The sequence below is a fragment of the Garra rufa genome, chromosome 22, assembly GCF_049309525.1.
Source record: "Garra rufa chromosome 22, GarRuf1.0, whole genome shotgun sequence".
In the NCBI taxonomy this organism is placed as follows: Eukaryota; Metazoa; Chordata; class Actinopteri; order Cypriniformes; family Cyprinidae; genus Garra; species Garra rufa.
In genome coordinates this window covers 17,438,791-17,454,403 of record NC_133382.1, presented here as the reverse complement: position 1 = coordinate 17,454,403, position 15,613 = coordinate 17,438,791, and the positions used below count along the sequence as shown (strand labels likewise).

Genomic DNA, 15,613 nt, shown 5'->3' with positions numbered 1-15,613 from the left:
ACACATTGCGTGTTGAACGAGGATTTGATTAGAACTACAAATACGCATAAAAAGTGTAAAAAAACTACAAACATGGCGTATATGCGCGACCAACGGATGGGTAGAAAAATGGGGTTTAAGTTATAAATAATCAGTGTGTAACCTTATAAAAAAATATTTATTTAATGTTATTCGCGTTATATTTCATGTGCAGCAACATAATGAACTTTTATAATGGCAGAAACAAATGATGAGAGTCTGCTGGCCAAAGAGCCCTTCATGCTTCACTTTGAATTTAAGGATCATATGGACATTTCCTTAATGAGTGTGTGAACAAATCATGCCTCTGGATTAATTGGATGTTTAAAGAGTTTTGATTTATTTTAGGTTTAAACTAATTTAGTTAGGTGAGTAATGTGTGGTTATTATTGTTGTTAAATGTGTGCCTTCTGTGCTATATGTTTTGTTTGATTTTGTAATATTTTTTGGGAAAATCCAGTTTATGATGGGTATAGTGTATAGTACATGGTATTATGTACAATGAAAAATTGGTTAATACTGAAATGATTAGGTAAAAAATATAGTTTAACTAAATAAAAACATTCTATTGCTCAAGTTTTGTTTTGTTTTTTGTTTGAGCTTTGTACTCAGTTTATACTGTTTAAAAATATATAGAAAAATATAAGTTGATCATTATTTTCACCCACTTTCGATCTCAGATGGAGACTCCGCCCACTACCGTCTGAGCCTGCTGCCGTGGCGCTGCTGCCGTGTGACTGCTGTGACGTATGGTTCTGCTGTTCTGCAATCGGCCCTATCTCGGAAATTTTGCGATATCAGACAGTTCCTGTTGTAAACAGCAGGGAGCGCTACTCACTCTATATTAGACCCTCACATGAAATTAGGCAAACATTGTAGCATACAGTCGAATCAGTCATCATTCTTAAAGCAAATACATTTTCATATTCAGCATATAAATGCATCATCACCATCTTTGTGTTTCCCACACAATCCATTTGGCGAGAAATATTTAGTACATATCCTCTAGATTACCACAGGACGCCATTATTTGTAAAATCGTGTCCTTCTTTATCCTCAGAGAGCTCTTGTCTCTGTCTTATCCCGTCTGTCACCTCCTGCAGCGTGCAGGATCCCACATGAAGGTTTCCACTTGAAGAGTGATTAATAAACCCAAACTGAAGGTCCACGGCTCATTTTTTAGTGGCCACTCGACGTTTCCTAGTAGCCAGCATGTCGTAGAAAGGATCCCTGCTAATGCTTGCCCTGTGGAACAACAACAATAAAATAGAATTTGAACAATCAAAGCATAAAAATATACATCTACCTTGCGAAAGTATTCATACCCCTTCATTTTTTTCACATTTTGTTACGTTGCTGCCTTATGTTAAACTATTTATATTACTTTTTTTCCCCACATCAATCTACACTCCCTACTCCATAATGGCAAAGCAAAAAATAGGTTTTTAACATTTGTGCAAATTTATTAAAAATAAAAAACTGAAAAGATCCCGTTGCATAAGTATTCATACCCTTTTCTGGGACACTTGAAATTTAGCTCAGGAGCATTCATATTGCTTCTAGATGTTACTACACTTCGAGTGGAGTTAAACTGTAGCAAATTAATTTGAATGAGTATGATTTAGAAAGGCACACACCTCTCAGAAAAGGTCTAACAGCTGAAAATGCATATCAGAGCAAAAACCAAGTCCTGAGGTCAAGATAACTGCCTGTAGAGCTCAGTGACAGACTTGCGTTAAGGCGATAATCTAGGGAAGAGTTCAGAAAAAATCTGCTGCATTGAAGGTTCACAGAAGCATGTAGTCTCCATTATCCATAATGGAAGACGATTGGAACAACTAGGACTCTAGAAAATGTCTGCCAGCCCCCATCCAAGCTGACAGAGCTTGAGAGGTGAAAAGGTGAGGCAAAGAATTGCAGATAATTGCCAAATGCAGATGTGCAAAGCTTGTCACATCATACCCAAAAGGACTTGAGGCTGTAAAGGTGCTTTAACTATGTACTGAGTTAAGGGTATAAATACTTATGCAATGTACTTATTTCAGTGTTTTATTTTTAATAAATTTGTTAAGAATAATAGTATTATAGTATAATAATTTCCTGATAAGTTACTCACCCACATGTCATCCAAGATATTCATGTCTTTCTTTCTTCAGTCGCAAAGAAATTGAGTTTTTTGAGGAAAACATTCCAAGATTTTTCTCCATATAGTGGACTTCAATGAAAAAGTATATAAACTGTACATTTTTTTTTTTTAGAAAATAACCAATCGTTTTGCTAGATAAGACCCTTATTCCTTGGTTGGGATTGTGTAGAGCCCTTTGAAGCTGCATTGATACAGCATTTTTAATCTTCAATCCGTTGAGCACCATTGAAGTCTATATGGAGAAAAATCGTGAAATGTTTTCCTCAAAAAACTGAAGAAAAAAAGACATGAACATCTTAGATGACATGGTGAATAAATGAATAAATTATCAGGACCCTTTTATTTTGTAAGTGGAGTAATGCTTTAATGTTTTGTTTTTTTTATAAGTCTCTTATGCTCATCAAAGTTGCATTTATTTGATCAAAAATACAGAAATTTAATGCAATTTAAAATAATGGTTTACTATTTTAATATACTTTAAAACATAATTCATTCCTGTGATGCAAAGCTGAATTTTTTGCATCATTACTCCAGTCTTCAGTGTCACATGATCCTCCAGAATTCATTCTAATATGCTGATTTATTATCAATATTGGAAAGTTTTTGCTGCTTAATATTGTTTTGGAACCTTTGATAATTTTTTTCAGGATTCTTTAATGAATTCAAAGTAAATAGGAAAATAATTTATTTAAAAAAGAAATCATTTGTAATAATATACGGTAACAGTACAGTACAATAATTTACAGTACTTTTTTTTTTTTTTTTTCCGGCAAGGATGCTTTAAAAATAAAAAGTGATGGTAAAGACCTATATTGTTAGAAAATATTTATATTTTGAATAAATGCTGTTCCTTTTTATTTTGTATTCATCAAAGAATCCTGAAAAAAAGTATCACAGGTTCCAAACATTGACAATAAATCAGCATATTGTTAATAAATCAGAATGATTTTTAAAGGATCATGTCACAATGAAGACTGAAGTAATGGATGATGAAAATTTATCTTTGCATCACATGAATAAATTCTATTTTACTGCATATAAAAACAAAAAAAAACGTAATTTTAAATTGTAATAATATTTCACAATATTACTGTTACCCCTTCAGTCGAATCACTTCGACGTTACATTGGGAATCTCGCCTGAGAGACCGATCATCTCTGAGCCTTATATAAAAAAGGCCAATTGCAAATTGGCGAGTGGACGTGCGCGTCGGCCACTCCCCCGCACATGCGGGTATATAAGAAGGCGGCGCGCATCAGTCAAACACTGCGGTCAGGCCAGCCGCCAAGTCGAAAAGCACAGTCAATCTAGCCGCCAATATATTTCGACGGTCGCGCATAAACAGCGTATTACGGTAAATGCGTCCGAGAACTGATCCAAATGGCAGAGCTCGTCTAGAACGTGATTTTTACCATAGCGCTCATATATACATATACATATACATATACATATACATATATATATATATATATATATATATATATATATATATATATATATATATATTCTCTGTTTCTGCTTTTACAAAGCTATAAATATAAAAGTTCTAGATTGCACAGACTACTTTCACCTCAGATTGAGAGTGCACCTTGCCACAGTGCTAGCAGAAGAGTTTCAGGATTATCTGATGTGGAATTACAAAATAAGAGCCCATCCAAATCTGATTTATACACTATTTTCTCTATATTTTAAAAAGCTATAAAAATAAAAGTTCTAGATTGCACAGACTACTTTCACCTCAGATTGAGAGTGCACCTTGCCACAATGCTAGCAGCAGAGTTTCAGGATTATCTGATGTGGAATTACAAAATAAGAGTCCTCCCAAATCTGATTTATACACTGTTTTGTCTCTAATTTAGGAAACTATAAAAAATAAAAGTTCTAGATTGCACAGACTACTTTCATCTCATCTTGAGAGTGCACCTTACCACAGTGCTAGCAGCAGAGTTTCAGGATTATCTGATGTGGAATTACAAAATAAGAGCCCATCCAAATCTGATTTATTTGTTGTTTTGTCTCTACTTTAAGAAGCTATAAAACTAAAAGTTCTAGATTGCACAGACTACTTTCACCTCAGATTGAGAGTGCACCTTGCCACAGTGCTAGCAGCAGAGTTTCAGGATTATCTGATGTGGAATTACAAAATAAGAGCCCACCCAAATCTGATTTATACACTATTTTCTCTATATTTTAAAAAGCTATAAAAATAAATGTTCTAGATTGCACAGACTACTTTCATCTCAGCTTGAGAGTGCACCTTGCCACAATGCTAGCAGCAGAGTTTCATGATTATCTGATGTGAATTTACAAAATAAGAGTCCCCCCAAATCTGATTTATACACTGTTTTGTCTCTAATTTAGGAAACTATAAAAATAAAAGTTCTAGATTGCAAAGACTACTTTCATATCATCTTGAGAGTGCACCTTACCACAATGCTAGCAGCAGAGTTTCAGGATTATCTGATGTGGAATTACAAAATAAGAGCCCACCCAAATCTGATTTATACACTATTTTCTCTATATTTTAAAAAGCTATAAAAATAAAAGTTCTAGATTGCACAGACTACTTTCACCTCAGATTGAGAGTGCACCTTGCCACAATGCTAGCAGCAGAGTTTCAGGATTATCTGATGTGGAATTACAAAATAAGAGCCCTCCCAAATCTGATTTATACACTATTTTCTCTATATTTTAAAAAGCTATAAAAATAAAAGTTCTAGATTGCACAGACTACTTTCACCTCAGATTGAGAGTGCACCTTGCCACAATGCTAGCAGCAGAGTTTCAGGATTATCTGATGTGGAATTACAAAATAAGAGCCCACCCAAATCTGATTTATACACTATTTTCTCTATATTTTAAAAAGCTACAAAAATAAAAGTTCTAGATTGCACAGACTACTTTCACCTCAGATTGAGAGTGCACCTTGCCACAATGCTAGCAGCAGAGTTTCAGGATTATCTGATGCGGAATTAAAAAATAAGAGCCCTCCCAAATCTGATTTATACACTGTTTTGTCTCTACTTTAGGAAACTATAAAAATAAAAGTTCTAGATTGCACAGACTACTTTCACCTCAGATTGAGAGTGCACCTTGCCACAATGCTAGCAGCAGAGTTTCAGGATTATCTGATGTGGAATTACAAAATAAGAGCCCATCCAAATCTGATTTATACACTATTTTCTCTATATTTTAAAAAGCTATAAAAATAAAATTTATAGATTGCACAGACTACTTTCACCTCAGATTGAGAGTGCACCTTGCCACAGTGCTAGCAGCAGAGTTTCAGGATTATCTGATGTGGAATTACAAAATAAGAGCCCATCCAAATCTGATTTATTTGTTGTTTTGTCTCTACTTTAAGAAGCTATAAAAATAAAAGTTCTAGATTGCACAGACCACTTTCACCTCAGATTGAGAGTGCACCTTGCCACAGTGCTAGCAGCAGAGTTTGAGGATTATCTGATGTGGAATTACAAAATAAGAGCCCATCCAAATCTGATTTATACACTATTTTCTCTATATTTTAAAAAGCTATAAAAATAAATGTTCTAGATTGCACAGACTACTTTCATCTCAGCTTGAGAGTGCACCTTGCCACAATGCTAGCAGCAGAGTTTCAGGATTATCTGATGTGGAATTACAAAATAAGAGTCCCCCCAAATCTGATTTATACACTATTTTCTCTATATTTTAAAAAGCTATAAAAATAAAAGTTCTAGATTGCACAGACTACTTTCACCTCAGATTGAGAGTGCACCTTGCCACAATGCTAGCAGCAGAGTTTCAGGATTATCTGATGTGGAATTACAAAATAAGAGCCCACCCAAATCTGATTTATACACTATTTTCTCTATATTTTAAAAAGCTATAAAAATAAAAGTTCTAGATTGCACAGACTACTTTCACCTCAGATTGAGAGTGCACCTTGCCACAATGCTAGCAGCAGAGTTTCAGGATTATCTGATGTGGAATTACAAAATAAGAGCCCACCCAAATCTGATTTATACACTATTTTCTCTATATTTTAAAAAGCTATAAAAATAAAAGTTCTAGATTGCACAGACTACTTTCACCTCAGATTGAGAGTGCACCTTGCCACAGTGCTAGCAGCAGAGTTTCAGGATTATCTGATGTGGAATTACAAAATAAGAGCCCACCCAAATCTGATTTATACACTATTTTCTCTATATTTTAAAAAGCTATAAAAATAAAAGTTCTAGATTGCACAGACTACTTTCACCTCAGATTGAGAGTGCACCTTGCCACAGTGCTAGCAGCAGAGTTTCAGGATTATCTGATGTGGAATTACAAAATAAGAGCCCTCCCAAATCTGATTTATACACTATTTTCTCTATATTTTAAAAAGCTATAAAAATAAAAGTTCTAGATTGCACAGACTACTTTCACCTCAGATTGAGAGTGCACCTTGCCACAATGCTAGCAGAAGAGTTTCAGGATTATCTGATGTGGAATTACAAAATAAGAGCCCACCCAAATCTGATTTATACACTATTTTCTCTATATTTTAAAAAGCTATAAAAATAAAAGTTCTAGATTGCACAGACTACTTTCACCTCAGATTGAGAGTGCACCTTGCCACAATGCTAGCAGCAGAGTTTCAGGATTATCTGATGTGGAATTACAAAATAAGAGCCCACCCAAATCTGATTTATTTGTTGTTTTGTCTCTACTTTAAGAAGCTATAAAAATAAAAGTTCTAGATTGCACAGACTACTTTCACCTCAGATTGAGAGTGCACCTTGCCACAGTGCTAGCAGCAGAGTTTCAGGATTATCTGATGTGGAATTACAAAATAAGAGCCCATCCAAATCTGATTTATTTGTTGTTTTGTCTCTACTTTAAGAAGCTATAAAAATAAAAGTTCTAGATTGCACAGACTACTTTCACCTCAGATTGAGAGTGCACCTTGCCACAATGCTAGCAGCAGAGTTTCAGGATTATCTGATGTGGAATTACAAAATAAGAGCCCACCCAAATCTGATTTATACACTATTTTCTCTATATTTTAAAAATCTATAAAAATAAATGTTCTAGATTGCACAGACTACTTTCACCTCAGATTGAGAGTGCACCTTGCCACAATGCTAGCAGCAGAGTTTCAGGATTATCTGATGTGGAATTACAAAATAAGAGCCCATCCAAATCTGATTTATTTGTTGTTTTGTCTCTACTTTAAGAAGCTATAAAAATAAATGTTCTAGATTGCACAGACTACTTTCATCTCATCTTGAGAGTGCACCTTACCACAGTGCTAGCAGCAGAGTTTCAGGATTATCTGATGTGGAATTACAAAATAAGAGCCCATCCAAATCTGATTTATTTGTTGTTTTGTCTCTACTTTAAGAAGCTATAAAACTAAAAGTTCTAGATTGCACAGACTACTTTCACCTCAGATTGAGAGTGCACCTTGCCACAGTGCTAGCAGCAGAGTTTCAGGATTATCTGATGTGGAATTACAAAATAAGAGCCCACCCAAATCTGATTTATACACTATTTTCTCTATATTTTAAAAAGCTATAAAAATAAATGTTCTAGATTGCACAGACTACTTTCATCTCAGCTTGAGAGTGCACCTTGCCACAATGCTAGCAGCAGAGTTTCATGATTATCTGATGTGAATTTACAAAATAAGAGTCCCCCCAAATCTGATTTATACACTGTTTTGTCTCTAATTTAGGAAACTATAAAAATAAAAGTTCTAGATTGCAAAGACTACTTTCATATCATCTTGAGAGTGCACCTTACCACAATGCTAGCAGCAGAGTTTCAGGATTATCTGATGTGGAATTACAAAATAAGAGCCCACCCAAATCTGATTTATACACTATTTTCTCTATATTTTAAAAAGCTATAAAAATAAAAGTTCTAGATTGCACAGACTACTTTCACCTCAGATTGAGAGTGCACCTTGCCACAATGCTAGCAGCAGAGTTTCAGGATTATCTGATGTGGAATTACAAAATAAGAGCCCTCCCAAATCTGATTTATACACTATTTTCTCTATATTTTAAAAAGCTATAAAAATAAAAGTTCTAGATTGCACAGACTACTTTCACCTCAGATTGAGAGTGCACCTTGCCACAATGCTAGCAGCAGAGTTTCAGGATTATCTGATGTGGAATTACAAAATAAGAGCCCACCCAAATCTGATTTATACACTATTTTCTCTATATTTTAAAAAGCTACAAAAATAAAAGTTCTAGATTGCACAGACTACTTTCACCTCAGATTGAGAGTGCACCTTGCCACAATGCTAGCAGCAGAGTTTCAGGATTATCTGATGCGGAATTAAAAAATAAGAGCCCTCCCAAATCTGATTTATACACTGTTTTGTCTCTACTTTAGGAAACTATAAAAATAAAAGTTCTAGATTGCACAGACTACTTTCACCTCAGATTGAGAGTGCACCTTGCCACAATGCTAGCAGCAGAGTTTCAGGATTATCTGATGTGGAATTACAAAATAAGAGCCCATCCAAATCTGATTTATACACTATTTTCTCTATATTTTAAAAAGCTATAAAAATAAAATTTATAGATTGCACAGACTACTTTCACCTCAGATTGAGAGTGCACCTTGCCACAGTGCTAGCAGCAGAGTTTCAGGATTATCTGATGTGGAATTACAAAATAAGAGCCCATCCAAATCTGATTTATTTGTTGTTTTGTCTCTACTTTAAGAAGCTATAAAAATAAAAGTTCTAGATTGCACAGACCACTTTCACCTCAGATTGAGAGTGCACCTTGCCACAGTGCTAGCAGCAGAGTTTGAGGATTATCTGATGTGGAATTACAAAATAAGAGCCCATCCAAATCTGATTTATACACTATTTTCTCTATATTTTAAAAAGCTATAAAAATAAATGTTCTAGATTGCACAGACTACTTTCATCTCAGCTTGAGAGTGCACCTTGCCACAATGCTAGCAGCAGAGTTTCAGGATTATCTGATGTGGAATTACAAAATAAGAGTCCCCCCAAATCTGATTTATACACTATTTTCTCTATATTTTAAAAAGCTATAAAAATAAAAGTTCTAGATTGCACAGACTACTTTCACCTCAGATTGAGAGTGCACCTTGCCACAATGCTAGCAGCAGAGTTTCAGGATTATCTGATGTGGAATTACAAAATAAGAGCCCACCCAAATCTGATTTATACACTATTTTCTCTATATTTTAAAAAGCTATAAAAATAAAAGTTCTAGATTGCACAGACTACTTTCACCTCAGATTGAGAGTGCACCTTGCCACAATGCTAGCAGCAGAGTTTCAGGATTATCTGATGTGGAATTACAAAATAAGAGCCCACCCAAATCTGATTTATACACTATTTTCTCTATATTTTAAAAAGCTATAAAAATAAAAGTTCTAGATTGCACAGACTACTTTCACCTCAGATTGAGAGTGCACCTTGCCACAGTGCTAGCAGCAGAGTTTCAGGATTATCTGATGTGGAATTACAAAATAAGAGCCCACCCAAATCTGATTTATACACTATTTTCTCTATATTTTAAAAAGCTATAAAAATAAAAGTTCTAGATTGCACAGACTACTTTCACCTCAGATTGAGAGTGCACCTTGCCACAGTGCTAGCAGCAGAGTTTCAGGATTATCTGATGTGGAATTACAAAATAAGAGCCCTCCCAAATCTGATTTATACACTATTTTCTCTATATTTTAAAAAGCTATAAAAATAAAAGTTCTAGATTGCACAGACTACTTTCACCTCAGATTGAGAGTGCACCTTGCCACAATGCTAGCAGAAGAGTTTCAGGATTATCTGATGTGGAATTACAAAATAAGAGCCCACCCAAATCTGATTTATACACTATTTTCTCTATATTTTAAAAAGCTATAAAAATAAAAGTTCTAGATTGCACAGACTACTTTCACCTCAGATTGAGAGTGCACCTTGCCACAATGCTAGCAGCAGAGTTTCAGGATTATCTGATGTGGAATTACAAAATAAGAGCCCACCCAAATCTGATTTATTTGTTGTTTTGTCTCTACTTTAAGAAGCTATAAAAATAAAAGTTCTAGATTGCACAGACTACTTTCACCTCAGATTGAGAGTGCACCTTGCCACAGTGCTAGCAGCAGAGTTTCAGGATTATCTGATGTGGAATTACAAAATAAGAGCCCATCCAAATCTGATTTATTTGTTGTTTTGTCTCTACTTTAAGAAGCTATAAAAATAAAAGTTCTAGATTGCACAGACTACTTTCACCTCAGATTGAGAGTGCACCTTGCCACAATGCTAGCAGCAGAGTTTCAGGATTATCTGATGTGGAATTACAAAATAAGAGCCCACCCAAATCTGATTTATACACTATTTTCTCTATATTTTAAAAATCTATAAAAATAAATGTTCTAGATTGCACAGACTACTTTCACCTCAGATTGAGAGTGCACCTTGCCACAATGCTAGCAGCAGAGTTTCAGGATTATCTGATGTGGAATTACAAAATAAGAGCCCATCCAAATCTGATTTATTTGTTGTTTTGTCTCTACTTTAAGAAGCTATAAAAATAAATGTTCTAGATTGCACAGACTACTTTCACCTCAGATTGAGAGTGCACCTTGCCACAATGCTAGCAGCTGAGTTTCAGGATTATCTGATGTGGAATTAAAAAATAAGAGCCCACCCAAATCTGATTTATTTGTTGTTTTGTCTCTACTTTAAGAAGCTATAAAAATAAAAGTTCTAGATTGCACAGACTACTTTCACCTCAGATTGAGAGTGCACCTTGCCACAGTGCTAGCAGCAGAGTTTCAGGATTATCTGATGTGGAATTACAAAATAAGAGCCCTCCCAAATCTGATTTATTTGTTGTTTTGTCTCTACTTTAAGAAGCTATAAAAATAAATGTTCTAGATTGCACAGACTACTTTCACCTCAGATTGAGAGTGCACCTTGCCACAATGCTAGCAGCTGAGTTTCAGGATTATCTGATGTGGAATTAAAAAATAAGAGCCCACCAAAAACAACAGCTTTTTAAAATATAGAGAAAATAGTGTATAAATCAGATTTGGGAGGGCTCTTATTTTGTAATTCCACATCAGATAATCCTGATTGAGAGTGCACCTTGCCACAATGCTAGCAGCAGAGTTTCAGGATTATCTGATGTGGAATTACAAAATAAGAGCCCATCCAAATCTGATTTATTTGTTGTTTTGTCTCTACTTTAAGAAGCTATAAAAATAAATGTTCTAGATTGCACAGACTACTTTCACCTCAGATTGAGAGTGCACCTTGCCACAATGCTAGCAGCTGAGTTTCAGGATTATCTGATGTGGAATTAAAAAATAAGAGCCCACCCAAATCTGATTTATTTGTTGTTTTGTCTCTACTTTAAGAAGCTATAAAAATAAAAGTTCTAGATTGCACAGACTACTTTCACCTCAGATTGAGAGTGCACCTTGCCACAGTGCTAGCAGCAGAGTTTCAGGATTATCTGATGTGGAATTACAAAATAAGAGCCCTCCCAAATCTGATTTATACACTATTTTCTCTATATTTTAAAAAGCTATAAAAATAAAAGTTCTAGATTGCACAGACTACTTTCACCTCAGATTGAGAGTGCACCTTGCCACAATGCTAGCAGCAGAGTTTCAGGATTATCTGATGTGGAATTACAAAATAAGAGCCCACCCAAATCTGATTTATACACTATTTTCTCTATATTTTAAAAAGCTATAAAAATAAAAGTTCTAGATTGCACAGACTACTTTCACCTCAGATTGAGAGTGCACCTTGCCACAATGCTAGCAGCAGAGTTACAGGATTATCTGATGTGGAATTACAAAATAAGAGCCCATCCAAATCTGATTTATTTGTTGTTTTGTCTCTACTTTAAGAAACTATAAAAATAAATGTTCTAGATTGCACAGACTACTTTCACCTCAGATTGAGAGTGCACCTTGCCACAATGCTAGCAGCTGAGTTTCAGGATTATCTGATGTGGAATTACAAAATAAGAGCCCACCCAAATCTGATTTATTTGTTGTTTTGTCTCTACTTTAAGAAGCTATAAAAATAAAAGTTCTAGATTGCACAGACTACTTTCACCTCAGATTGAGAGTGCACCTTGCCACAGTGCTAGCAGCAGAGTTTCAGGATTATCTGATGTGGAATTACAAAATAAGAGCCCTCCCAAATCTGATTTATACACTATTTTCTCTATATTTTAAAAAGCTATAAAAATAAAAGTTCTAGATTGCACAGACTACTTTCACCTCAGATTGAGAGTGCACCTTGCCACAATGCTAGCAGCAGAGTTTCAGGATTATCTGATGTGGAATTACAAAATAAGAGCCCACCCAAATCTGATTTATTTGTTGTTTTGTCTCTACTTTAAGAAGCTATAAAAATAAAAGTTCTAGATTGCACAGACTACTTTCACCTCAGATTGAGAGTGCACCTTGCCACAGTGCTAGCAGCAGAGTTTCAGGATTATCTGATGTGGAATTACAAAATAAGAGCCCACCCAAATCTGATTTATTTGTTGTTCCCCTTCAGTCGAATCACTTCGACGTTACATTGGGATCTTGCTTGAGAGACCAATCATCTCTGAGCCTTATTCAAAAGGTCAATGAAAATTGGCGAGTGCTGTGTGCGTGCCAGCCACACCCCCGTACATACGGGTATATAAGATGGCGGCGCGCACCACTCAAACAGACTTCAGAGCCAATGGTTCGAGCCGTCTACAGCTGTTACTACGAGCGATTCATCTGCCGTCAGTTCTTTGAGAGTTCATGCTCTCTCTCTGCTGGTTTTTGCCAGATCTAAAAGAGTGTCTTTCATCCCGCGGGCTGCCGTTTTCACGGCATCAACAAAGCCTTTGCAAACCAGCGAGCAGCCCTGGCGAGTGCACTGCTGCCCCCGCGGCTCCTCCCTGGGCAAACCGGGATCACAAAAGAGCAATTTCTCACGGCTGTTAAGACGTTCTTTTCAGAATGGCTTTTCGACTGTGCGTTTCTGGGTGCGGTAATTTCCTCTCCTCAGCGGACGGACATGAAAGCTGCCTCACGTGCCTGGGCTTCGAGCACGCTGACGCAGCTTTCATGGATGGTTCATGCCCACACTGTGAGAGCATGACCATGGACACGCTGAAGTCCCGCCGCTCGTTCACGAGCCGGCTCCCCCCGCCTTCCTCCCGCAGTCGGCCGTTAAGCCGTCAATATTTTCCGGCCGCCGCAGTGAGGCCTGGGGGAGACATTCAAATTACCGTAAAGCCCAGCGTGATTACTCTACATCAGCGTGACCCCGTCGAGTTCCCGCAGCAGTACGCTTCCCCACCTGCCAGGCTGAGCGTCTCCTTCGGTGCTCCTGCAGAGAATGAGATGTCTAACGCAGCATCAGAGGGAGAGTCAGATGGTGAGACGTCTTCTCCATTGGCGCAGCGCCCCCTCGTGGTCGCTGCTCCTTTGGAGACTGATGTCGAGCTGTCGGCTATGCTCCTCCGGGCCGCCAGGGGGATCGGTTTGGAGGTTTCCAAAGAACCTCCGTCCAGTCCTTCCAGGCTGGACGATTGGTTCCTGGGGGGGGCACCGGCGGCCTAAACCAACACCAGCTCCGTCCCCTGCAGAGATACTCGCAGCCCGACATCGAGCTCCCCGTGGGAGAGGGACGCCGCCCGTTTCTCAGGGTCCTGCGAGGAATACCCGCAGGCGAGCCACGAAGCGTCCCTGAGGCGGGGACTCCGGAGGTGGAAAAATCCGCTCTTTGGGGGACGCGGACATCTGCTTCCCCACTTCCGGTGGAGGGCCGGGAGTTGCTGTACACAAAAAGAGTTGGGTATCTCACCTCCGGAGCTCCGGCCCCGTGTTTCCTTCCTGAGCAGCATTTCCACTCCTCGGAACCAGACACGGAGCCGGATGTCGTCAGCGTGGGAATCGGGGAAGAACGTAAGCGCTGCTCAATGCAGCCAGACTTTTCTCCAGGACGTTTATCCTTCTGGGATCAGTCCCCTTTCCCCCCCAGGCTGCCCCACCGCGGTCACGTTGGTCAACGTTCCCTTGATACCCCTGTCGACTCTGCTGGGAGCCTGGTTTCAGCTTCCCAGCCCCTCGCAGTGGTTGATACGGGCGGTACGTCTCGGCTATGCGATTCAGTTCGCCAGGCGTCCCCCCAGGTACAGAGGCGTGTTTCACACTACTGTTCAATCAGACACACATGCCGCTGTCCTGTGTGCGGAGGTTGCAGTCCTACTGGCGAAGGATGCAATCAAGCCTGTCCCTCCAGCCGAGATGAAGTCAGGGTTCTACGGGCCCTACTTCATCGTGCCCAAGAAGGGCGGTGGGTAAAGACCCATCCTGGATTTCAGAGCACTGAATCGGCCCCTTCTCAGGCTGCCGTTCAAGATGCTCACTATGAGGCGCATGCTCACATGCATCCGCCCCCAGGATTGGTTTGCAGCCATCGACCTGAAGGACGCGTACTTTCACGTCTCGATTCTTCCTCGACACAGACCCTTTCTACGGTCTGCTTTCGAGGGTCGAACGTATCAGTACAAAGCTCTCCCATTCGGCCTCTCCATCTTCAACTATCTCGACGACTGGCTTCTCATAGCTCACTCGCGAGATCTGTTGTGCGAACAGAGGGACCTGGTGCTCCAGCACCTCAGCCGTCTGGGCCTTCAGGTCAACCGAGAAAAGAGCAAACTCTCCCCAGTGCAGAGGATCTCTCTTCTCGGTGTGGAGCTGGACTCGGTCGAGATGACAGCCCGCCTCACCAACGAGCGTGCGTTGTCGGTGCTAAACTGTCTGGAAACAATCAGACAAGAAACAGCGGTTCCTCTCAAAACATTTCAGAGGCTCCTGGGGCATATGGCAGCTGCAGCCGCGGTCATGCCGCTGGGCTTGCTTCATATGAGACCACTTCAGAACTGGTTATACGATCGAGTCCCGAGATGGGCATGGCACCGTGGCGCACTCCGGATTGGCGTTTCCCCGCAGTGTCGCCGCCTATTCAGCCCGTGGTCCGACCCTGCTTTCCTACGGGCAGGGGTGCCCCTAGGACAGGTGTCCAGGCACACCGTGGTCTACACGGATGCCTCCACCATGGGTTGGGGTGCTGTATGCAACGGGCAAGCAGCATCGGGCTCCTGGACAGGACCTCGACTGCAGTGGGATATCAATTGCCTCGAGTTGCTGGCGGTGTTTCTGGCCCTTCGCCGCTTCCGACCGGTGTTGCGTCAGAAACACATGCTTGTTCCTACCGACAGCACTGCGACTGTAGCTTACATCAACTGTCAGGGTGGTCTTCGCTCCCGTCGCATGTCACAACTTGCCCGCCGTCTGTTCCTTTGGAGTCAAACGTGGCTGAAATCGCTACGTGCCATTCAAATACCAGGGGAACTCAACCGTGTGGCCGATCAGCTCTCACGGCAGTCCACCCACCCTGGAGAATGGCGACTCCACCCC

General features: G+C 39.2%; 2 protein-coding genes across 2 annotated transcripts in view; both read right to left on the bottom strand.

Moving 5' to 3' along the window:
- papss2b (3'-phosphoadenosine 5'-phosphosulfate synthase 2b) overlaps nucleotides 1-1,045 on the bottom strand; it is a 9,760-nt gene extending 8,715 nt beyond the window's left edge. Inside the window, exon 1 of the mRNA XM_073827865.1 lies at nucleotides 1,017-1,045. Within this exon, the coding sequence (XP_073683966.1) occupies nucleotides 1,017-1,045 (29 nt within the window). The remainder of the gene's footprint in view (nucleotides 1-1,016) is intronic.
- The window catches only part of cyth3a (cytohesin 3a), a 53,162-nt gene continuing 37,572 nt past the window's right edge, over nucleotides 24-15,613 (bottom strand). Inside the window, exon 13 of the mRNA XM_073828009.1 lies at nucleotides 24-1,263. Coding sequence (XP_073684110.1) covers nucleotides 1,191-1,263 — 73 coding nt within the window. The 3' untranslated portion in view covers nucleotides 24-1,190. The remainder of the gene's footprint in view (nucleotides 1,264-15,613) is intronic.